This window comes from Rhinolophus sinicus, chromosome 12, assembly GCF_057876585.1.
Source record: "Rhinolophus sinicus isolate RSI-liver-muscle chromosome 12, RSI-T2T, whole genome shotgun sequence".
Taxonomy (NCBI): domain Eukaryota; kingdom Metazoa; phylum Chordata; class Mammalia; order Chiroptera; family Rhinolophidae; genus Rhinolophus; species Rhinolophus sinicus.
In genome coordinates this window covers 45,892,257-45,918,249 of record NC_142512.1, presented here as the reverse complement: position 1 = coordinate 45,918,249, position 25,993 = coordinate 45,892,257, and the positions used below count along the sequence as shown (strand labels likewise).

Here is a 25,993-nt window from a genome sequence, read left to right as displayed (position 1 = left end):
TATTTTCATGATTTTTTGAAACTTTTAAAAAAGTTATTCTCTTAGTAGTTGCTCTTAGACTTACCACATACATTATAACTTATGAATCTATTTCAGAATTATACTAACTTAATTCCAGTGAGCTATAGAAATGTCAGTCCTGTATACAAGTAGGTCTATTCTCTCTTCCCTCTTTCTGTACTATTGTTGTTATGCATATTACATCTGTATATGTTATAAACTCAACAATACATTGTTATAATTATTACTTTATGTAATTTTAAGTCTTTTGGAGAAACTGAGAGAAGAAGGGAGAGTTTATAGAGTTTGTTTTATTAACCTTCTTATTTACTGATTCTGGCTCATTTCATTTGTGTCTGTGGATATGAATTACCATCTGGTACCATTTCCTTGCTCTAATACAGCTTTGCTCCCACTCACCTCATTTGTGCTGTCAAATATATTGTCAAATATATTACATTTCTAATTACATGCATATTGTTTTATACTATTGCTTTTTAAAATCAATTAAGACAATGAGAAAAATATGCATTTTATACTACTTTTAAAATTACGAGTATATAATTACCTTTACTGGCACTCTTTTTTTCCATGTGGATTTCATCTGGGATTGTTTGTGATATTTGAGGTGCCATTTATATTATCTCCTACCTATTTGTTTTGGAAAACAACAACAACAACAAAAAACAACCCAAAACAATACACAGCAACAACAAAAAAGGAAATTCTCTTCAGCTCTTCTATTTTTTCTCTGCCAATTCTATAACGTGAGTGTTGTATGAGACTGTTAACCTTAATACACAGTAGCGGTCACCATGCTGTTCGTGGTTGCCCATCTGTCTGAATGCTTGATTTTCCCTAAAAAGAGAGATAACAGTAGTTAAAAGTTGTCAGCCAGTACACAGCATACCTGACGCTCAGGCACAAGACCAGAGGATAGAACTGTTCTAAAACATAGTAAGAACAGGCTTGTAATGACCCTCACCAACCCACAGCTTAAAAATCAAAGCATAGGAGAGAATTTTAATTGCCTTGATCATTTTGGCAAGATAGTGTTGTTTTGTTTTGTTCCTACTCTCCTATGACTATAAATTATGTTTTGTTGTGCTTTTGTTTAATCTTGTTCTGATTATGAAAGTGCTACATGCTCTGCTCACTGAGATTATTTAGGCAATTCAGTAGAAAATAGAAATTTCCTAACCCAGAGATAACTACTGTTAATACTCTGGACAGTCTGTTCTCTCTCTCTGAATGTGTATTTGTTTATATGTACATATAATATTTCAATGACGTTTAAATTTGGATTTAGGTTGTTTTAAGCCTAAGAGTAATAGCCACGTTCCCATCTGTTTTTCTTGCTTCTGATTACAGCTTCGCGTTTATCACCTAAGATTTAATATGTCGTGTTCCTATTTTTATTTTCTGTTAATTGTAACTTGTAGTTTTGATTTCCATGATAACCAAACATTTATCAAAAGGTTCTTTTAAATTTCCAAGTGTTAGGGTTTTGCTTTAGACTTCTGGGGTTTGGGGTGAGGGAGTGCAGGAAAGGGTGACAGTGAGTCCTGTATAGTTTCTTCTTGGAATTCATTGTTGTTGTTTTTTTTCTTTTAAACATTCTGACCAGTTTTATTAGAGAAAAATTTCTCATGATTTACTTTTCACCAGTCTGTCTCAGCGTGCTTCCAATGATACCGGTATCCCTGGGATTAATGACAGCCAGTGTGCACACTCGGTCGTATTTTCCACACACTGTGCCCAATTCAGCATTGTTTCCACTGTAGTGACACATACCAGTCATGGCCAAGATGGCGTAGCAGCTCTAATTCAGGTTTCCTCAAGGCTGGGCAGTTGTAGGCGAGAATGACCAGTTTGGCGTTACCTTGTGTCATCATTTTCAGAGACTGCTTATACCCTAGCATGTGTTTTCCACTTTTTACAATTAGCTGGAGCCTAGAGTTGATTGACTCCAGTGACTTTTCATCTTTTTTGCTGCTACCATCTCCCTGCCTCAGGTGTGGGACGGCCCCCACCCAAGAGCAGCCACCAACACGGCCGGAGAGCGAGAAAGCTATTCAGGTTTTTATTGTGGTTTACTATACTGTATGATTAATTTTTATGCGTTCCATGAGCACATAGAATGAAAATATAGCACCTTTTATCATGAATTAAAATCACTTCTTTTTATTTGTTCTTGTCTACTGAATCGCTGAGCATCTTTTTATTGTGGCTCTTTGTGTTTCATTTTTAGTTTTGTCTCTTGTAAGCAAAAAACTGCGTTTTGTGTTTTTCAACCCAAAATGAAAGTTATTTCCTTTTAATATGGAAGTGTAACTTCTACTTATGACTCTAACTACTAGTATGATCTTATTTCATCTTATTTTTATATTTTACTTTTCCTGTAACACCTGCCGTTTCTCTGTGCACTGTAGTGTTTGTTGCTAGTGATTTGAAAGTTTGTAGTTTTTCCCGTCGTTACCTTTAAGTTTTGCAAAAGCACTCTCAACCTTTTCCTTTTCCTGTTATCACTGTCCAGGTAACCGGTATTTGGAGTAGTACTTGTGTCTTCCCTCCCCTTCCTCTTTTCTGTTCTTTCGTGCCACCTCTACCTACAACAATACGTAGAATTCAGAATGTTATTAATGCTTTGTTTTGCATTGTATATTAATTGCATTGTATTTCTGTCACTATTATATGTACAACGATTAGACATAACTATGTTGTTGGTTTCAGTGGACACTACAGATATACCCTATCTTGAGCTCATAATCTTGATTCTTCTTCCGACATCCGGAGGAGATCCTCGAGTGCTGTTTTTGAGAACACCTGTAGGGCTTGTGTTTGAGCCTTTGCACGAGTTGTAGCCCTGTCCTACAGCTTGGCCTTAGGTGACATTTTGGAGGAACTCTTTCCTCTCAAAATTCATTGGCTGGTGTTTCTTTGTATTCTTCCCAGCAACATTAGCTTCTGCCTCTTTACCTAAATTGCACTGGCGCTTGCCCGCATGGCATTTTGGGTGTATGCCTTGTCCAGTTGTTGGCCCTCTGTTGTTACTCCATCCTTGAAGCCCCTTTCCTGCCCTCATGGGACTGGCCTAATCTTAGTCCTGTTCTTTCCTCTTCCACCTCCTTCAAATCATCATGCTTGGGGAGATAAAACTGTGTGCTAGGTAGATATTAATTAGTGATACTGAAAGCTCGCTTTGTTGTGGGCAAGCATATAAATCATATTTAACTGGCTTTTACCAACTGAAAAAATTTCAGTGTATTTTAATAATAAGAGAAAGTGTTGAAGAAAAGGAGAAGCAAGAAAAAGTGAAGTAAGAGCTTACACAAATTTTCAGATGAAGCTAGAGATCTGTAGATGTTTAACATTCCCACGTATTTGGCAGCATGGAAGAGGCATTAAGTTTATTATTTCCTCATATCCTGCTGGAACTCAATGCATTTCCTTAAGAAACATTATTAGAAATGGCAGTTGGGCTCTGCTATTTAGGGGAATTATGGGTAGTAGTCTCTTCCAGGCTGACCTAAAAACGTTATTTTTATAGGAGGGTATATTTGGAGCTTTAAGACACATTAGCTTGAAAAGGAAATTCTAGAACACAGTCCACTCAAATTGGAGACAGATTTTACTTCAACAAGTCTCAATACACAATCTGCTCACTTTATGCAGAGGTTTGCAAATTATTTTGAAAAGATACGAGGGTCTGCCTCTTTTGGGTAACTTCCAGGCTCTGGTCACTATGAGTCATCTAAATGTGTTGGAACTCAAGGTTGAACATAGGGAATTGGGTGAATGAAGAGGAAGAGAAATGGGGGGTAGCCTCAGCATAGCGTTCGTCCCTCCTTCCTTCAGTCCCAGGTCCCTGACCAATCGGGGTCTGTGGCAGGAAGTGCTAATGTCTTTCACCTGTCTGCAGATCTAGGCATCAGAGCCACTCTTGGGCTCTTGGCCATTCTGTTGCCCACTTTCAGGGAACCCTGACCTGCCTTGTCGCTGACCTCTGCATCCTGAGGTGTCCAGAGTTGACTTGCACACTCTCTCCTCTCTGGGCCCTTTGCTGATAACAGCCCTCCTGCCCTACTTAGATGCCAGGGCATTTGCTTTGGTTGCCTTTCTGAGTTTCTGTTTCAGAGGCTTATCTAATGCCCCAAGCCCTACGCAACTCGTGAGGACGCCTTTGTACGGTGCACAACCTATGTGGCAGTGTGTGTTCACGAAGACATCCTGATTCTGTCTGTCCTCCTCCCCAGGAATTGGAATCCTGCCCTAACATTTCAGCATAGGGTCACCTTTTCTATGCCAGTTTATTTCTTTATTTGAAAAATACATGCTCCTTATAAAAACGTCAAACCTTTTAGAACTACATTTCCCGCAATCTTCTCTTAGGTAATTGCCATTAATAATTATATATATTTTAATTTTCCCCCCAATTCATATACTAGAACTTGTGTGTACATTGTACCAAAACTCCTGCTATACCTACTGTTTTGCAGCTTACATTTTTCCACTTAACTATGTATCTGAGGCATCTTTCCATTTTGTCAAGTAGAGATCTGTTTCATGATTTAATGGCTGTATTGTATTTCATTATTTGGATGTACCTTGATTTATCTAACTGGTTCCATTAATGGACATTTGGAGTTTTTCCAGCTTTTTGCTATTGCATATATTGTAGCCATGAATAATCTTAAGCATATAAATCTTTGCACAATTGCAAAACAGTTTCTCTAGGATAAATTCCTAGGTAGAGTAGCCAGGTCAAATGGTATAAATGTCTTAAATTTTAATAGATAAAATCATCTTCTTAAAGGATTTAAAGACTTTGCTGTCCCACCACAGTGTGGTTCAGGGTCTGTCCCCTCCACCTCACCTACAGTGTCTTTGTAATCTTCACTCATCTGACAGACAAAATGTTTTTGTTTGCGTTCAATGTTTTTTTTCACATGTCTTCCCATTGTAAAACTCTGGAGTGATACTGATTACTTGATACTGAAGTTGAGTATCTTTCATTGTTTATCGGCCTTTTGTATTTCTTTAAATTCCTGCCCGACTTCTACTGATCATATGCATTTTAATTCCTCACTTCTGTCCGTGCTCTACCTTCCAGGATGGAAAATCCATCCCCTTCCTTCAGAACTTCGTGCCAACCACCACTTCCTGCCTCAGAGCTGGAGAGTGATGTCCAGGCCAGGACTTGTGGTGGGAAAGACCCGGGTTGAGTCCCAGATGCCCAGCTGCTTCACATTAGTGTTGACCTTTGATAATTTTCTTAATCTTTCTATGCCCGTTTCCTCATTTAAAAACTGAGATGGAACAAAGGGTTGCCAGGATGAATTTTATATAAGGCACTTAGTCCTTGCCTCTTACAGTGCAAATGGTCAGTAAGTGCTATTGTTGTTGCTGTAATAAGTTGTACTCTTTGTTTTCTAATTTATGCTTTCTGACCATTATCAGTATCGAGATCATTATCAATATTTGAGATGGTGAAGCATATGGGGGAAATCTTTTTTTTTCTTAAACTTTTATTTATTTTAAGTGGTTTTTCTACTACCCATCAGCTCTAAGTCAAGTAGTTGTTTCAGGCTAGTTGGAGGGTGCAGCTCACACTGGCCCATGTGGGGATCGAACCGGCGACCCTGGTGTTACGAGCATTGTGCTCTAACCAGCTGAGCTAACTGGCCACCCCTGGGGGAAATCTTTGAAAATAGAGCTATGCTAAAGCATTTACAGTGTTTTATGTCTTCTCCATTCCTGTAATTGTCCCGGGGCTTGAACATTAATCAGGCATCTTAGCTCTGAATATAACACTTTCCAGTAGTAGTATTCTGCTGTGCACCTCTCTTCTCTCTCTTTATTATAACTGAGTTATACCTAATCAGAGGTTACAGTATGTGGCTAAATGTAGCTCACCCATTTTTTATGTTTCTACAGAGTGTTGTGAGTTGTTTTTCAATTTGAGCCAACATTTAGAAGTTGGGACATTCATATAAAAATCTAGGTTTCTAGCCTTTCTTGAGAAATAGGGAATGTTGGCAAGCAGGCACTAGAGCTGAGTTGCTGCTGTGCCCTCTAGACAGGGCCTGGCTGCCCCAGGTTTCCATGCCCTCCCTTCTTTTCTTCCCTTCCACCCTTCGTTCTGTCCTCCCCATCCTATGCAGCTGGATATCATTTGTAATTCATCATCACACTTGACTTGATGCTTTCTTTATGGTAGAGGAATATTTCTTGGTATCCATGTCTCCTAAAAGTGGGAAACTAAGACAAAAATATTAAACTGAGTATATTTCTGTATATATAAGTGAAGGGTATTCCCCTGTTTTTAACTTGCCGAGGAAGTGTGTCAGTAGTTCCTTTTCCCCATTGGCTTCATTCATTGACCTGACCTGCCAATCCCCTGGAGGCAATGGCGACCAAGTTTTGTTTTGTTTTGTTTAAAGGTTTTATTGGGGGAGGGGAACAGGACTTTATTGGGGAACAGTGTGCACTTCCAGGACTTCTTTCCAAGTCAAGTTGTTGTCCTTTCAGTCCTAGTCGCGGAGGGTGCAGCCCAGCTCCAGGTCCAGCTGCCATTGCTAGTTGCAGGGGGCGCAGCCCACCATCCCCTGAGGGGCTCGAGGAATCGAACTGGCAACCTTGTGGTTGAGAGCCCACTGGCCCATGTGGGAATGGAACCGCCAGCCTTCGGAGTTAGGAGCATGGAGCTCCAACCGCCTGAGCCACCGCCTGGCAAGAAGTTTTAAAAGCCTGCCCCTAGGGGGCGCTCCAGGGGCTGCTCTCCTTCCTTTACCCCGGTAGTTCTCCCCCTTAACCTGGAAACTTTAAGAAGTACCCAGTCCTGGGTGTTGGGGTGTTCTACCTCCTGCCCCACACCTACCGCAATGAGCAAGGGCACCTTTCGGGATGAGTCAAGAGGAGGAACGTTTATTGGACTTGTGTCTAGGGACATTGTCTTCCTTGCTGCACGGCCTGAGGATCCCCAGTTTCCCCATGAAACTGTGGGTTATGCGGTCTGGGATACTCAGGCTGTGGGGCTGCCCGCCCTGGGAAGGCCAGGTGACGAATGAGACCAGGCGTGCGCTAGTCTCTGGGTGGAGTGAAGCGCATCCATTCTTTTCCTTGTGTTTTTCTCTGTGGACTGCCCACCCTTCACTCGCAAACTAGTAAGGTGTAGAGGGTCACCCTCTGGCCATGGACTTGGAGACAGTGCAGCCATACTGCCTGCATGGCTCCAAGTCTCAGGGCGGCTCTCCCTGGCAACACAACTGCCCGTTCACCATGGCGTGGGGGCCACGTTGGCTTGAGGCCAAAGCTCCGCTAGTGTGAGTACTGCTTCAAAGACAGCAGCCTCTTGGTCAGTTTCTCCCCAAAAATGTGGCTTAACGTGGCTAGTTGAGGACCTGGGTGCTCAGGCGCTGGTGGCAGAGCTCAGCATCACAGTACTGACCCCTCCCCACCTCGTGCAAGTGCAAATGATCCAAGTGCTCCATCCGGTGTTCCCAGGCAGCTTGGGCTTCCTGTCCCAGTATTTATATTTTATCATCGTTTTTTGTTTATATGCCTATTTCCCTTACCAGAATCTAAGCTCCTTGATTCCAGGGACTGTACTTTACTATTTTAATATCCGTGGTGCCCAGGATATTAAATTGGTGTTTGGAAAATATTTTGTAATGGACTTAATTTTAAAAAATTTTATTGACTCTTTTGTCATATGAAAAGCTATTTTCTAGGTGCTATGGTAATACAAAAAATAATTTTACAAAGTATGTATTCTAAAGGAGTTTATTATCCATTTGGGGTGATAAGTTCAATCATTCATTCAGTTATTCAACATTAGTGAGTATCGGAACTCTCAAATTATCACGGTGTGTACGCCACTTTCCAATGGTTTCCAGTCTAGTAGGGGAGACAGACATAAAATGGTATAAAATGAGCAGGACAAAATGTGGTAAGTACAATGATACCATTTCTAACAATCGTTAAAAATACATAGTAAAACATAAATAGCTCAAAACAGCCGTGGGAGAACTATCAACAAAGCAATGAATGACGTGGTAGTTGTCAAGTGGAAGTAAAGCTCAGCTTTCCTAGAGGTCATTAAGGGGACATTAAGAAGTGTCGGCTGAGAAAGGGGCTGCACGACAAAATCAGTGGTTCATGGTTCATCTCAGTACAGCGAAGGCCCCAAGGAGGCCTGTGTTAAAAAAAACCTACCTTTGTTTGACCCAGTGTTTCCTGCACTTGACTATGGAGCTGTCATTCCTTAAAGTTACTGGGAAATGCTGGTGTAGGTACCATCTGTAATGAGAAATTGGTAGTTCTTAACATTTTGGAGGACATGGACCTTCTGAGAAATTAATGGCGGTGGTAGGGATGGTACACAATTCACGCATCCCTTGAAATCCATCCAAGACCACTGTCCATGATCTGAGAAAGAAAAGAAGGAAGCAAATCTCAGGTAGGAGTGATGGGTGTGGGTGGAGACAAAGAAGCTGGAAAAGATGGGTGTTGTTCAGGGTCAATCAGTTGGACTGTGGGGGAGAGGGGACCACAGTGGGATCGGAGGAGGCCAACTGTGGGAGGCCTGAAATGCCTGGTGAAGCATTAACAGTCCTCAATGACCAACTGACTGTGAAGGTCAAGGGAGAGTGGAGGCTGAAGATGACTCTATTCACACAGACGAGTCACGGTGGGAGTATTTACAGAAATAGCAAAGTCACAGAGCTGAAGCTTCATATTAAGACCTATGCTATTATATTGAAATGTCCCAACTTGCCTTTATTAGGCAGGGCTGAGTCTCCCAACTGCAAATTCATTTTAAGAACTGAATTTGCCATCTAACTGGGCATCCTACCTTGAACAGTTAAAAATCAGATTGGTCTGACTTCTAATTTTAGAAGGAATCTGGCTGACCTGCATTGCGCTGTTGCTAACTGGAGTCCGTTACCTGGGTGACTAGATTTACAATATGTCAGTATGCAAATACCATCTGCCCAAGAGGAGGAAGGAAGAAAGGCCTCCTTCCTCTGGGGGTTGTCAGCTCTTCTGGAAATGTCTTCCTCTGGGAATGAGGTGGAGGGAAGAGAAGAGAAAGGAAAACCAGGGAAGAAGATGTGATTTTTCACTTTTAGAGCCTTTTCCTACAAAGGAGTTTGGAGTTTGCCTTATGGCTGATCCTGTAAGGTAGATCATTAGGGACAGACGTGTGGGATTTGGATTATACATTTCTTCTGGAGGAGTGAGCAGAAAGAGTAGCATATAGCACTTCAGTATATCACAAAACACTTAGATTCAGATAATTGCAATAGCTAATGAAGCCTTTGAATATACGACTCTTACCTTCCACAATGCCATTAGGAGTCTGATTTCAATTAATCAGAGTGTCTGAGCTAGGCTGGGAGCCTGCTGCCTTTGTCTTGAGCTCTCAAGAAGGGTGAATAGAGGCCGATATTCCATCGCATTTTCCTACACGTCAGGTTGACTGGGTGAGCTGAAGAGGTTTTTTTTTCCATTGAATATATTCAGCTCCTGGCCTGCATATTGTTTCAGCCTGGGGTTTGGAATCACACTGGGAAACATTCAAAGCTGAAAGCAGGAACTTCTATTCCTTCTCATGAAATGACTGTCACATCAGCTGTCAGCTGCAGGAATGTCTTCCACCCACGCATTTTGTGAGTCCAAATTGGATGGACTCATTAATTTTAATTTTTACTTTAACATCTCAAGGACTTGTATGGGTGGGTGTGCTTCCTTTAATTGCTATGTGTCAGAATTTATGTAGGAGGAAGTGTTTCCAGGAGCAGGGCTGAGAACCTTGGGCTCTTGGCTTCTAATTTTGTCCCCCCTGCTAACTTCCCGTGTGACCTCTTCTCTCCTTGCTCTCTTTATACTGCTGTCTCCCACCTTTAAAAAAAAACACCAAAAAAAAAAAAAAAAAAACCCACCTCCTAACATCAACCTAAAACTATCAGCAGCGTGCAAGAGTAAAGAAAGTCACTTTATTCACCAGTATACTTTTCACTCAGCTTTGTAAATAGCCTTTTTATTTGGTTGTCAAGCAAGTGGCTATGGAGATTAAGGCCAGAGACGGGAGGGTGGATCCTGAAGGTCAAATGCCAGCGTTCAAATCCTAGCTCTGCTACTTTCTAGCTGGACGGCCTGGGGCAAGTTACTCAACCTCTTTGTGCACCAGTTTCTTCAATTTGTAAAATTGGGATAATAATATCACCTACCTCATAGGATTGTTGTGAGGATTGAATAAGTATCCTGACCCTAGAGAAGTTAGCACTGTGTGGTAGCTTTTATTATTATTTCTGTCATGCATCTTCAGGGGTTCTGGGAGTTGTGAAGTTTTGCCGTGAGCAAGTAAATGTCCAAGGTTTGTTTGCAGGCTATTATGCCCCCTTCCTTCTTGCCAAGCTCGTGCCTATTGAGTCATAAGTCAAGACTCATTTTCCACCTGACATCCTCCTGGAAAATGATAGCTCGTGCTGCTGCTTCGTTCCCAACCCCTCGCACACTTTTCGCCTGTGCTGCATTAGATACGCTGTCTTAGCTTCTCATTGTTGTGTCGAGATTAGCTCTTGGTTGTCCCCACAGAGGAATGAAAAGTTGCCCGTGATATTTGTTCATTGGACGTACCCAAGTGTAAAATAACAGTGACACGAGCAAGCAAGGCCACACTTGTCCCATAGCTTACTCTTGGCTTTTGAAGTCACTTGTTTGACTTTCTTGTTTCTACAAGTCACTTACAACTGCCAAAAGTAAGTATGAGACATTATTGGTGGAAATGTAAAATGGTGCAGCTGCTGTGGAAAACAGTTTGACAGCCCCTCAAAAGGTTAAACAGCCCCTCAAAAGGTTAACTCTTCTGTTTTGACCTTTTATGACCCAGCAATTCCACCTCTAGGTATATTTACCCAAGAGAAATGAAAACATGTGTCCACATAAAGACTCATACATATGTTCATAGCAGCGCAATTCGTAACAGCCCCAAAGTGGAAACAGCCTAAATGTCTATCAACTGATGAATGAAGGAACAAAATGGAACATTATTTGGTAATAAAAAAGGAAGGAAATACTGATACAGGCTACAATATGGATGAATCTTAAAAACATTATACTAAATGAAAGAAGTCAGTCCCAAAAGGCCACGTATTGTATGATTCCATTTATATGAAATGTTCAGAATAGGTACATCCATAGATACAGACAGTAGATGAGTGGTTGCCAGGGTCTGGGAGGAGGGGAGTATGGGGAGTGAGTGCTCATGGGTGTAGCATTTCTTTTTGGGGTGATGACCATGTCCTGGACGTAGATAGAGGTGACAGTTGCACAGCCTTGAGAATATACTAAAGTCACTGAACTGCATACTTAGGAAAAAACATGAGAAACTACGTATGTCTCCTGCAGAGTTTCAAGTCGTTTCCAAGATTACTTTTTCAAGAGTAGCTGTCACCTAAAATAGATAAAAGCTGACTTAATCCACACGAAGAATGCAAATTACCAAGAATGGCTTTTTCACCCCAAACCTTTGACTATAAATCATATATATTCGATTCGTAAGTAAATTCTGCAGGACTGTTTGCTGTCTCCTGCATTGTGATTCTGTCATTTGCTACATTCTTGATGGGGCCATCAAAATAATACCGAATGCAGCTTCTGTGACAGAAATAGAAGTGCCTTTTTAGGGCATGCCCCCCCCCCCCCCCCGCCACCCCCAGGCTTCCTAAGGTAATAATTCGTAGCTGCTTTTTTGTGGTGCCTTGACTTATTGAGTGGCTTAACTGTTTATAATGTGTTGGGGCCTTTTTGACTTTAAGGGATTTATTGCATTGAGTTTATTTTCTGTTTCCAACCGGAGCATTTCCAAGGGACACCCTACAGCCCCCTGAAAAACAACCAGTTCAGATCACTCATATTTCATCAGAAGGATTATTGATTGCCATTTCTGATCTAAATAAATAATAGGGTTGAAATCTCTCCCGGGGCTGTCTCAGTACTTATTTGGAAGAAGCGTTTAAAATGCCCAAGCAACACCTAAAATGAGCTTTACAAGAATGAGAGATCCAAGAAAGAACCTAGAGTTGATCACTTCAGACCCATTAAGATGGCTATTATTATTATTTTTTTAATGGAAAATAACAAGTGTTGGTGGGATGTGGAGAAATTGAAATCTATGCATTGCTATTGGGAATACAAAATGGTGCACCTGCTGGGGAAAACAGTTGGTGGCTCCCTAAAAAGTTAAACAGAATTACCATATGATCCATCCATTCCATGTCTAGGTATAAACTCAAAGAATTGAAAGCCGGAACTCAAATACTTGTATGTCAATGTTCACAGCGCGTTATTCACAACAATATCCAAAGGGTCGAAGCCACCCGAATAACTATCAGTAAATGAACGGATAAACAAAATGTGGTACATACATACAATGGAATATTATTCAGCCTTAAAAAGGAAGGAAATTCTGACACCTGCTACAACATGGATGAGCCTTGAAAACATTATGCTTAGTGAAATAAGTCAGTTGCAAAAGGACACATATTGTGTGATTCCATTTATATGAGGTACCTAGAATAGACAGAAAGTAGATTAGAGGTTACTGGGGGGTTAGAGGGAAAGAGAGAGTTCTTACCTAATGGGTACGCAGTTTCCTTTTGAGATGATAAAAACATTGGGAAATGGACAGTGGTGATGGTTGCACAACAGTATGAATGTACTTAATGCCACTGAATTGTCAAGTTTAAAATTGTTAACATGGTAAATTTTGTTATGTATATTTTAGCACAATTAAAAATTGGGGGTGAAATCCTGTGAAGAACACTTCCTGTTCCTCATTTTGTCCGCTACATTCTTTTTTCTCCCAGCTCCTTGAAAACGTGATAAATTATATTTCCTAATGGTGTTGCCTAGAGGACGTGTTTCCATCCTCCCTTAGGAGGACACACAGAGACGAGACTATCAGGTGTTGATGGGAGCGGACAGAACCGCCACTTGGCCTTAAAAGTACCAGTTGATAGAATCTCCCTCTCTCTCTAGGCTGTTAGAATAAGTCCGAAATTAAATAAGAGCTCAGAAGATAGATTTTTAAATATAGCAATTCCTGGAAATGTACCCAATTTACTCTACTTTGCCTGTCTTCGTTAACTGTCTCAGGAGAGCCGGGGTTGACAACCAACCACATGCTTTTTTCAATCAGTTATCTGTGTCTTTTTACCAAGGAAGAAACACCCCTAGGCTACCAGTGTTTAAGAAAATGGTGCCATTCCTGCAACCAGCCACATACAAATACAGGCTACCTATGGGTGACAAGTATTGCAGCACGCATGTGAAATCTGGGCCTTCCCTCCAAAGTGGGGTGAAGGAAGATCCTGGAACTTTCCAAACTCAGATGTAAGTTGGGCATAAGTCTCTCTCAACATTGCTAGATAGTTAGCAGTGCCCCGAAACCACTTGCCATGCCAGCTAGCACTTAAGTAAGCAAAGGGGTTCAGTGACCTTCAAATATTACCGAGATCTTGTTATGCTAGGTATGAAGTGTCTTGAATATGTCTCTCAAAATATTAAGAACTCCCATTGTTTGATCGTACATGAAGCAAGTGCTTCTGTTTGCATTCAGTTTGCCCTTCTGTTCTCAGAAGTCTCAAAAGACACTAAACCTAATTGCTATGATTCCTACAAGTATATTTCTGCTTTTAACCAGAACTGCAATGTCCCTGGATGCTACCAGTTAGTTTCTTAAAGGATTGATAGGCGTGATGGGCCTCACAAAAACAGAGACTCTTATAACTCTGGAAAGACCTGGCTACCCCCATAGTAGATAGACCTCTCTCCTGGGAACACCTCTGAGTCCAAGGTTAAGGAGACAAGCATTGACCAAGGTGAGTGGCAAGGAGATGTTGTAGGGTTACATTTCCTGGGAAAGTTCTATCTGTTTCCTCCCTTTTGGGTCTTGTGATTGGCTGTGGGTATATGTTCCATAGTAAACACAAGAGCCTCGATTGCTTTCTAAAGGTCAGACCTGTCATCAAACCTCTCCATTTACTTGAGTTGTGGTTGACGTTGCATTTCTTGGCAAGTGGTGTCACCGTTCAGTCCAAAACTCTTATGTAAGCATCAAGTTCCTTCAGCTTGTAGTCTCATGTCTTCAAAGTGGAACTTCTCAGGAAACCCCCCACTTCACCAGACACCAGGTCTATCTATCTTGGTCATAGCTCTGTCCCCAACTGTCTCCAGGGCCTGGCACACACTAAATGCTTGTTGAATGCACGAACTGGAATGAGCAGGACTCTCCAGAACCAAAACTGTCCCCACAACCAATATATGGAGAAATCCCATATTCTACCACGAGGTCCACCGACCTTTGTAGTTTTGTCTTTGCTTTCTTCATGGTCCGTCATGGTGCTCACTGATGGCTAATTTGTTCACCTTCTCACTTACAAATACAGGGATGACAAATTCCTACCTTAGCCAGTGCTTATAAAGTAGCCCATACGCGCTGCATGCGATCATTTTGGCTTTTCAGTTGGCGCAGCAGATGAGCTCTCAGGGTCTGCTTCTAGATGGCTGAGTCCTGGAAACCGTGGGCTCGGGCTTGTGGCAGCCACAGCACGGAGTTATGCCTGCACCATCGCCAAGTGTATTCTGAGCCTTGCCCTTGGCTGTGTTTCTATTCAGTTCAGTCCAAAACTCAGGATGGGTAAATCGGCAGTATACGATGCTGTTTATATTAGTTTGTCACAAAAGGGATATTTTTTTGAATTGAATGTCCATAACCCAGCTCCTTCTTAAATCTTTTTATCAGCTCTTGCATTCCTGCACCCAGGCTTAATGACACAGGTATTACGTAAACAAGGCACCTCACAGGGCTGCTTATAAAAATCCAGGAGCAAAGATAAATATGTGATGATGCACTGATATCCTGAAATATGAGCTGCAGGTGTGTGTTTTCTTTGTGGGATCGGATATTGGTTTTCGTGCTTTATTGACCTGGCAGGGAGAGATCTGACGAAACACCAAAGAACTTTACACTTTTTTTTTTTTTTAAACCTCTCTGTCTACATGGAGAAATCAGAACATTGAATCACAGAGCCAGAAAGACTGACGGGTTAGCCAGTCATGTCCTTGCAGAACCCAAATCAGATCCAGCCCTTATAGTTAAAAATGGACACGCACTGCCTTCCCAAAGGAAAAAGGAATTGGAATGATGTCTTTCTGTAGAGTCCCTCTCAGGTGGAACCCTAGGCTGCTGGGCTGTGCAATGTGACGATCTTGTTCAGTCAAGAGCTGGTGTTCTCACTGTCCCGTGTTAAGGCTGGCGGCATCAAGATGTGTTTGTGTTCAGTTGATCACTCTTTCCCTTCTGTCGGGGTCTTTGTCCGCGACATGTCGTCAGCACTGCATCGCTGGGGTGCATCAGCCACGCGAACCCTCCAGCATGCTGATATTAAAAGACAGTTAAGTTTAGGGCACAGCCAGCCAGACAACTCCCCCCTGGCATGGCAGGAATCGGGGTGTCTCATGCCGCATTGTCTCTGAGTGAAGTCATGTTACAGTTCTGTCTGCTCGGCTTGACCCCTTCCAATAAGCTTTCAAACCAAAGATCCATCACATATAAATGAAGTCCCTGTCCTTTTCCAAAACTTTTTCATAATCGTAAAAAATAGAATCATTGTGAGAGGGCCTCTTTGAGGTCTGAAGTGGGCGAGCCACACTCACTGAAAAATGACATGTTCCCTTTACATTTTTTTTCATTCAAGTATCACATAAAACTTACCATTATAAACGTTTTTAAGTGTACAGTTCAATGGCATTGAGTGCATTCATGTTGTGCAGCCATCACCATCCTCCCTCTCCAGAACATTTTCATCATCCCAAACTAAAACTCTGGACCCGTTAAACACTAACCCCCCCCCCCCCGCCCCGCCCAGCCCAGCAACCCTGGCAACCACCATTCTACTTTCTGTCTCTATGAATGTGACTACTGTAGGGACATCACGTAAGTGAAGTTCCCAGGCTTTTTATAATACTTTGGGAAGTCTTCAATCTGACTACCATCTAATAAAATTCTTACCAAAGGAAAAAACAGCCTTAGACGATTGGCCAAGTTTCCTTTGTTTTTTGCATTGTACAGATGTATGGCAGATGCCATGTTCTCTTGTCCTTTATATTAATAGATATACAGTGTAACGGGAACGAAGGAAACATGTCTTCAGGTCCCAGTCAGATGTGTTCCCAAACAGAAGAACCAATAACTTCAGCGGTTCATGTGCCATGTTCTGTTTTAGGGAGCCTTTTAATTCCTTAGTTTTTTCTCACTTGGTTCTCACCATGTCCTGTGAGGTATTTTCCTAGTCCCATTTTAATGATAAGAAACTGTGGCTCTGATAAGTAAACTGACTAAGGTTACAAAACTAATCAAAGGCAGAATCATGACTTTGGCTCCAGGTTTTCAATTTTAAAACCCCAGTGCTTTCAACCATAGCACACTGTGAACAATTACCACCTCTCCGGAGGTCCAAGTAATGGCCAGTTCTCGGGAGGGGAGGGCTTCTCCAAATATATCCCTAATTACCAGCTTCGAAACATATGGAAACCCGTGGCCTGGCTCTGTCGCCTGACTGGCCAGCCTCTGAAGTCTTGGAGTGGCGTAACAGCCTGACGCGCAATCCCCGTTGGACTAGATTAGGGTCTAACCCTTCTTGTCCAGTAGAAATAAGTGAGCCGTAAATATGAGCCACATACGTTCCTTAATATTTTCTGATGGCCGCATTAAAAAAAGAGAAACAGGTGAAGTTAATTTGAAGAATATACTTTAGCTAGCACAGTGTCTATCCAAAATGCTATCATTTCAATAGGTAAACAGTATAAAAATTATTAATGAGCTCTGTTAATTTCAGGGAGGTTCCCAAGTCTTCAAAATCCAATGTGCATTTTACACCTACAGCAATTTCCAATCAGATGCTACATTTTCATCCAAGGTACCGGATCTGAATTTAGATTTCATAAAGTTTCCAAGTGGAAAAAGTAGATTTATATACCCAAGGTGTTTCAAACACAGGTGAATGTTTTATGAGAGGTGTATGGAGTGACAGTTTTTCCATTTAAATTAATGAAAAGAAAATTTGAAATTCAGTCCCTCTGTTGCACAGGCCACATTTCGAATGCACACTAGCCGCCAATGACAAGTGGTCAGCACAGTCCTAAGGACGTAGCTAAGGCCTAGACTGGACCTGGTGCCCGTGGGCTAAAATGGGGCTCAGCAAACTTGCTCTGTAAAGGGCCAGGGAGTAAATATTTTGAACTTTGCAGGCCATACATTCTCCATTGCAACGACTCACCTCTGCTGTTGCATGGTGAAAGCAGCCACAGAATGAATAAGCTTGGCTGTGTTCCAATAAAACTTTATTTTAAAAAAAAAAAAACAGGTGCTGGCCTACACAGTTTGCTGATTGTTGGACCAGAACATGTGTCTGGGTGCCTTAGCTATGCTGTGGGATTACAGAAAACAAGCAAGCGCCAGCCTCTAGCATTTGGAGGTGAGGTTGTTACAGTCGGACTCATTGTATCTCTTTTCCTGTGTGTAATTACAATTTGGGTACCACTTGGCATGAAGACTGCAGGGCACCTGAATCCTCTGTGGTATATTATCTCTCAGACGCTCTCTTCAGCAGGCTTCTGCCCATCATGAGGCAGTTGCTTCACTGTGCTCTGAGGTCCATGAATTAAGAATGGAGAAGGCTGGGGGTGGCCGGATGGCTCAGTTGGTTAGAGCACGAGTTCTGAACAACAGGGTTGCCACCTCTATTCCCGCATGGGATGGTGGGCTGCACCACCTGCAGCTAAAGATTGAAAACTGAGACTGGACTTGGAGCTGAGTTGCACCCTCCACAACTAGATTGAAGGACAACGACTTGGAGCTGATGGACCCTAGAGAAACACACTGTTCCCCAGTATTCCCCAAAGACAGAGGTAGGAGTAAATTCTGATTCCCAGCCTGGGGGCTTGAGGAGCAAAGTCACATCATCAGGGAAAAGCCCTCCAGAGTCAGTAGGTAATGTTTATTGCAAAGCAGAGGATCTCACCTTTCATATCATGATGGAAATGGAATTGGGACTAAAGGAAGAAGAGAAAGAGGAAAGGAAGGGAGGAGACAGGGATTGATTAGAAGGAAGATGTCACCCACTTTGTTCTTCAGGGTAGGGGAATGTGAGAGCCTGGCTTGTAGAGATCTCTGAAGCTCAACGGTTGGGTAGGGGGTGGTTCAGTGAAAATCATTGTTAACCTGTAGTTCTGTTGAGCCTAAAACTTTGGGTCCAGTAGTTCTTCCAGCAAGCGTGATGTTCAAAGTGTGGGTGCTCGATTAGTAATCCCTTACCATACTCAGGAGTTTGGGCCTGGGGTTGCCTTTTCTAAAATCAAGTTTTGAGGCTGAACTGTACTAAGTGGATTGTGCTCAGCCACAGAGTTTGCAAAGTACAAACCGATGAAACCGCTCGGCTTCTCTAGGCACATTATGTATCTCTGCCTTCTCTCAAATTTTGCAGCGCTGTGTGCAAATGGGAAAGACCTGAATCCCCGTGATGTTTTTTGACTACAAAGATAATTACATGGGGCAGCTATTCTGACGATGGCTCACATGGAGGCCCAGCCCTGCAGTGCACAGCCATCTCTAACCATGATTGTCTGTAATGATGATTACCCAAACTCTGGAATTATAACAATAGATTTGACAAAGTTAGAGCCGAAATGCGCCACCATTTCACATGTGAGCACAGTTTAAACTAAGTTTGATCTTTCAAATAATACCGGACTTGTGTTATTCATCTTCTGAAATAGTAGAGTTCAGAGGCAGTGGCTCTGAACAATCCCTCCTTTTTAATCACAGTGAGGCCTCGATTGGTTGAAGCAATTTACCTGTTAGAGAAATAAGGGCTGAGGTTGGGTGGGGAAGAAAGAGTACAGACCTGTGTTGTTAAATCCCCGCTCTGCCACCTCATGTGGCAGGGAGAGAGTCCCTCACCTCTCTGAGACTCATCTGTAAATACCTACCTGCATGAATCACTGAGTATTAGCCACGAATATAAAACACCTAACTGGGACCTCACACGGACTGGCTGTTGTGAAGCTGTACTGTCACCCTCACATCATCAATTGCTGTCAGTTCTCTGGCTTCAGAGTCTTCAGAGTCCTGAGTCTTTGGATTTGGCAAAGACTTCATTTGCCATGTGAGTTTGTTGGGAGCTGGTGACCAGGGATGTGGTATTTTCTCTAAATGAGGGATGGAGCTTTGCAAGAAATTAGCATTAAAGGAGAAACGGGCCTCCTAAAGCTAGAACGTTTTGGTTTCGTGCTGAGCAAGTCCTAATGAATGCCTTTGCCTCTCTCTGCCTCAGTGGTTCTCAGCAGTTAGTGTGCATTTGAGTAAGATTTCCAACTTCCCTCTACCCCAGAGTCTGAATGTGAAAGGGCTGTAATGGCCTGGGATTCTGCATTTTTAGGAGTGCGTCTGGAGATTTGGAGACAGATGGTTCAAGGGCCGTCTTTCTGGCCCTCTCCCCCTGACAGAGAAACTGCCTGATGCACGTGTCTGTGAGTGAATTTGTGGTTTATAAACAACAGTAACAAAACTTCTGCTTCTGGATGGCCCAGCTCAGATGGCCACAACCAGAGGAGCCGGCCTGATTTGCTTGGGAAGGAAAGAAGTGACAGCCGCAGAGCCCTTGACCATCTCAGTGTCTGGGCTTGAGTGTCCTGCCACCCCCCAAAATGTCACCTATGTTACTGCATCCAGCGTCTGTCGGTCGCCCCCAGACTGACGTTATCTTGATGAGCTAAGGCTGCTGTCTGCCCTGCGCTAGTTCATCCAGGAGCCACGGGCATGATCAATGAGGCCGGGCAGCCGGGCCCACCTCTGACTGGCTGCTGCATTGGCTGCCCAGTCCCTTCTCCCTGGAGCAGGAAGCACGTGGGCTGACTCGTGTCTGGCGGGTTGTTTTTCTGTGTCACGCACTGTCCTTGATCCCGTACAATTTTCATATGTGAGTGGGTTGGAGACAGGCCCGTGGTGGACATGTCCCTTCTGCCGCATCCCCCACTAAAGACCTTGACAGAATTTTAGCTTAGGGGGTGACTGCTTCATAAGCAGAGTCAACACTTTAAAAAAAAAAAAAAAGAAGTTGAGGTGAAAATCACATAACAAAATCAACCATTTTAAAATCAATTCAGGGGCGGCGAGCTAGCTCAGTTGGTTAGAGCACAAGCTCTGAACAACAGGGTTGCCGGTTCGATTCCAACATGGGCCAGTGAGCTGCTCCCTCCACAACTAGAATGAAGACAACGAGCTGCCACTGAGCTCCCTGGCAGCCTGATGGCTCAGCTGGTTAAAAGCACAAGCTCTCAACAAGGTTGCCAGTTCGACTCTCGCATGGGATGGTGGGCTGTGCGCCCCCCCCCTCAACTAGATTGAAAATGGCAACTGGACTTGGAGCTGAGCTGCACCCTCCACAACTAAGATTGAAAGGACAACAACTTGATTTGGAGCTGATGGGTCCTGGGAAAAAAAACACTGTTCTCCAATGAAGTGGAACAGCTGTTCCCCTTCCCCCCCAAAAAAATCTTTAAAAAATAAAATAAAATAAAATCAATTCAATGACTTCGGTACATACACAATATTGTACAACCACCACCTCTGTTCAGATCCAAAACACGTTTATCTTCCAAAAGGAAACCCTGTACCCTCTGTATTGGTTTTCTAGGGCTGCTGTAACAAAGCACCACAGACTGGGTGGCTTAAACCACCAGAATTTTATGGTTTCACAGCTGTGGATGTTGGAAGTCCAAGATCAAGATGTCAGCAGGCAGCGTTGGTCCCTCTGAAGGCTGAGGGAAGGATCTGTTCCAGGTCAATCCTTGGCTTGCAGACGGCTGTCTTCTCCCTGCACCTCTTCACCTCTTCTTCCTTCTATGCGTGGCTCTGTGTCCAGCTGGCCCCTTTGTATGCGGACCCTAGTCCTACTGGATTAGGGCACAGCCTAGTGACCACATTTTAACTTGACCACCTCTGTAAAGACCCTATCTCCAAATAGGTCACATTCTGAGGTACTGAGACTTCAACATAGGAATTTGGGGAGACACGATGCAACCCATAACACCCAGTATGCAGTACTGTATCAGTATCAGCACTTCATTCCTTTTTTATGGCTGAATAATATTCCACTGTAGGTAACCGCTTATTTTTTGAACATTACGTACAAAGCAACTGCCAGTGAAATCTTCACCCCCCAGGCAGCTGAGTATCTTATTATAGGCTTGTGTGTCCATCTGCGTAAGGTGGAGTGTTGATCTCCTGGGTGTATCACACAGATTTCAGTCGGTAAGCTTTTTCTTACTGTCTTTCTGGAAAGAGCGTTAGTCTTTATGAACAAAAGTAAGAGGAAGGACTTACTAAGAGGAAGCCAGGCCAAGCTTCTGATCCCAGACTTTGTTTTACAAATAGATTTCATCTTTGATTTTCCTCTCTCCTCTTCCTGTAAGAATCTTCAGTGCTCTCCCTCCCCCCAACCACACCTACACTCATGTTAAAAGCATTTTAAATGCCTACCATCCTAGGGAGGGGGGTAGCACAGATAGGAAGCACTGCCCTTTGAGAAGACCCAGCCGGCTGCTGTTCCCATTGTCATGGTTACTGGGGCTGGTCCCTGGGGCTGGCCTCAGACCAAAGCCTTTCAGATTCTCTTCACACTCCCCTCCCTGCACCTGCCTCAAAATGAAAGTGGGACCTTCAGATGTATATGTACTCTCAGCTTTGGAACTGACTGCACTGTTGATTTGTATATTTCACCAGCCCCCTTCATTTAAAATCTCTTTCTTTCTCTTATGCATGTAAGCAGGAGACCTGCATCTTTGCTGGCCCTGGCTCTTGGGGGAACAACCCAGAGCTATTATTAGCCTGCTGCAGATTCAGTCCCCTTTCTCCATCCCAAGGGCCTTGATGACTGTGGGGAACTGGGTGTGTGTGTGTTGTTTCACACTGAATCTGCAGGAAGGACCACAGCAGGGTCTCACTGTTCTGCCTCCCCACTCTTACTTCCCCTGTACAAAAGTCGTTTTATTCCCTCCTCTCTCTCTCTGTCAAATTAGTTGGATGAAGAAATGCCTGCTGGCCCCAGGGTTTTCCAGGAGGCAGAAAGGAGAGTGGAACAGCTTAAAAATGCAGAGAGGACAGAAAGTGTTCATATTCTGTTATTCCATGTTGTCATTTTCGTATAAGCTTGTGTGGCTTCTGGGACCTCAGGCTCACACTGTTAATGGAGTTGGATAAAAAAAAAAGAGTTAGCGATATTATAGATTTTCCTCATTGTGGATCACCCTTTAGAACACAGGTTTCACTCATGGTGGGGCTTGGGCATTTGGAGATTTTAAATGCTTCCAGGGGATTCTAATGTCCAACCTCCTTTGAGAACAAGAGGTGATGGAAGAGACAGGTGACATCTAATCCTCTTGTCCCCTGCAATGCTGTTAATTAGGCAGAAAGAAGGGACAGAAAGAACATACCCTGGCCTGTCTCTTGCTGAGAAAAATAGGACTTTAGCTCCACTTAACCCTGTAGGGCCAGAGTGGGAAGGGAGACTGGTGCCCCCGCCTCCCTGCTGCTACCCATGGTTGGTTGGCTGCCAAACCCTAAGGACCGCCAGCCACCCCAGTGAGCATTCGCCAAGGTGATGCAAAATGTTCACAGGAACATGCTGTTTCTACATTCTACTCACAACTAGTTCTGCTCCTCACTCCGGAGGAAAAGTAACACCAGGCCCATGTGTCTGCTCTCTTTTCTCAGCAGAAAGTGTTGATGGTATTAGTTGTTTGTGGCACCATTTTCGGACACAAGCGGTGGGGCTGACCTCTCTGTCTCTGTGTTTTGTAGTACAAAATCGGACAGCTATACATGATCAGCAAGCACAGCCACGAACAGAGCGACCGAGGGGAAGGGGTAGAAGTTGTCCAGAATGAGCCCTTTGAAGACCCTCACCATGGCAACGGGCAGTTCACTGAGAAGCGTGTGTATCTCAACAGGTAAGTGGTGGCAGCCACCTCCAGGCTCTCTCACCACACAGGAGCCCCACCCCTCGGCAGGGCTGAGGTAGAGGCGGTGCCTGGGATCAAAAGGTGACTTAGAAAGTCATTACGTACGTCCACTCTCTGCAACCACCAGTCTACTTGCTTCCAAAAACAGAATCCTCTGTGTTCTCAACTGCATTTCATTAGGAGGAGCTTTCCTCTTACCTTTCCCACCCCTTCCATGACAGGTTAGGATGAAATCTGAACTTAAGGACTAAAGGACTTTGTCTTCTCCCTTGGTTCAGGGTTAGCAATAGAAAAGAGATGGCTTTGCCTGTAAGGTGTAGAGAAGTGTTGAAGGTGGCAATGTGCCATTGGGGTCTTAACTTGGTAAGGTTTCCACTTAACTGCCAAGTGACCACTCAGGTGTCTGTAAAGGGAATTGACAAAACAAACCTGTGACCAAAGTGATATGCAGTGTTAAGGTGGTTACCACTTTTTAAGTGGACCCAGCCTTCCCAAGCTGCAGGTTGTCATCTCTCCTTTGGAAGGGTAAAGATTGGAGGATTATAAACCAGCACTAATCAGGGCTATCATTTCTGCTTTGCAAAATATATTCTTTAATCTCTTGCTACTTTCTTATCATTAATGGCATAATTGATGATTGGGGATTATCTGATCTTCTCCCCTCTCTACGCCCCCCTCCAGTCCTTTTCCTTCCTTTCAGTTCATTTCTAGGTCAGAAATTTGTAGTCACATGCCATATGGAATATATTTTATCAAAAGTAACTCTCTACTCCAGTGGACCAGTGTATGACCAGTCTGGCCTTTGCTATCATTTCCATGAATACTCTTTACCCCCACGTACGGTCTCTCCTTTTGTCCCATTTGTGATTATTCAGAAAGCATTTCCAACATAATAGCTGAACAGTTGCCCCAGTTTATTCACTGACACGTGTGAAGATTTGTCCATTCTCCATGCCTTGACCATGGTCAGATATTTCGAGGAGGAGTCATATTTGGATTCCACCATTCTCACATGGCCTCCACCCTCTGACAGGCTGAAGTGGGCTATTCCTTCTTGATGGGGAGTTTGGGTCCTAGCATTAGGGTGTATGGTGGTCTCTCAGGCCAATATCTTGACAGTGAAGGCCTTGGGCTGATTCAAGCAACACATTTTAATCTGCCCAGGGCTGCAGTACCAGGGAACCCCTGAGTCACGATGAAATGCAAATTAGATCAATCCTGTTCATCTACTGGTAGCTGTGAATTCCCAGGATTTGGAACCAGTTCATCCCCCAACCAGCTGTTGATTGGCAGGAGTAGCTGAGCTCCGAGTCTCGCCTGAGGACAGCTCTCTTTTCAGAGACAGGTTTTTCGGTATGCGGCTTTGGCCTTGTTAGTGTGGACGGTGTCATGCAAATATTTAGCCGGAATCATCTCTGTAGAGCAAAGAGAAGAGAGGGAGATACACGAAAATAAATACAGACCTACGGAAAATTTCATTTCTTGTAGCCAAATGCGTTTTCCCAAGTTATTGCCTGGAGAATGTTCTTCTTTATCTACCAAATTTGAGAAAAAATTTAGAAAACTTTATCACTTTTCCTGAAACACAACAAGAAGTGTCTGGCTGTCTCTGGTACGTCTGTTTTCTCTATCAAAATATTTTTGTTTTAAAGGAGAATAATAAACGTTAGTAAGAGGGAAATTTGTTATAAATAGACTATCTGGATTTCCAGGAATAGGAACTAAAAAGATTAATGTGCACCTTCCCCCCACCTCATATGACAAACACAGGATGAAATATAACAATGTGAAGCTGGATTCAAAACAAAGAAAGGGAAATCCTCAGGTACTAGAAATAAAGAGGAAACTCAGACCAGAGTGGAAAGCAGATGAGCTAACGTGAAGGAAGTCGGAGGATGTCAGAATCGAGTGTAGGTCCTGACATCCAGGGAGTGCCAGGCCCATAAGGGGTCAGGAAATGTGGCCTTGGCCCATGCAAAAGAGACGTTAGAACTGAGAATCATGCATAAAAATTGTTTTAACCATCAAAGACAGAGAAGTTACTACTCAAGGATGCATATTGAAAGAACTGCTAAAGGACATACTTGAAGTAACAAGGAATTGAACCTGAGAAAGGGGAGGGGAGGGTCTAGAAGTAATAAAGAAAGAAATTGGTAAACATTTGGGCAAATCTGAGTGAGCACAGACTGTTTTGAAAATACTAAGAATGAGTAATTGGGAGTATGTTTGTGTAATTTAAATAATAGACAATAATAATAGAAAATAAATGTAATTATAATTTAAAAAAACAACACTCTAAGTTGTTGTTGTTTGGGAAGAGGAGGGAGGTGCTGATTGATTTACATTTTTTAAAGGCAAGTGTGCATTTTCAGAATGTAAACGTGACCTCTAAAGGAGCAAGACAACCACATATAACTTCCAAGAGGAAACTTGATCAATCTAGTAGAAGTCAGAGGAAAAACAGAGTCCTACAAAAAGCATGGTAAATAGAAAACATAAATCTTGATAGTAAGATAAATTGAAATATATCGGTGGCCACAATAAAGGCATGTGAGTTAAATCCTAAACATGAACCTAGAGCAACAAATATATGACAACACCTACAAAATCACGAGGAGCCTACCATTATAATGGACGATTTTAACATATCTGTTTAACAAACTCATAGATTGAGTAGGCAAACAATTTGGTAAGCACAGAGAAGGTATAAACAACAGAATGACAAGCCTGATCTAGTGGACATTAATCTGTGCTGGAACCAACATGAAAATGTACAGAAACTGACTACAAACTGGCCAGAAATCAATCTCAGCAAATACCAGAAAAACAAAATCATGTAGGTCCTGTTGGCAGATTGCAAAAAGAAACTAATAACAACAACAAAATGAACTTTTTACATGTA

The 25,993-nt window shown here is 42.9% G+C and overlaps 1 protein-coding gene, 1 long non-coding RNA gene and 1 pseudogene across 2 annotated transcripts in view; 1 reads left to right on the top strand and 2 right to left on the bottom strand.

Moving 5' to 3' along the window:
- The window catches only part of PITPNC1 (phosphatidylinositol transfer protein cytoplasmic 1), a 215,043-nt gene that overhangs the window by 85,972 nt on the left and 103,078 nt on the right, over window positions 1-25,993 (top strand). The window contains exon 3 of the mRNA XM_088802328.1: window positions 22,931-23,079. Within this exon, the coding sequence (XP_088658454.1) occupies window positions 22,931-23,079 (149 nt within the window). The remainder of the gene's footprint in view (window positions 1-22,930; window positions 23,080-25,993) is intronic.
- Window positions 1,655-7,493, bottom strand: LOC109447999 (large ribosomal subunit protein eL30 pseudogene; annotated as a pseudogene).
- On the bottom strand, window positions 7,772-9,635 carry LOC109448028 (uncharacterized). The gene is made up of 3 exons (XR_002137455.3): window positions 9,343-9,635; window positions 8,218-8,301; window positions 7,772-7,899 (listed from the first exon to the last, which is right to left on the bottom strand). It is a non-coding gene; the product is annotated as an uncharacterized LOC109448028 (long non-coding RNA).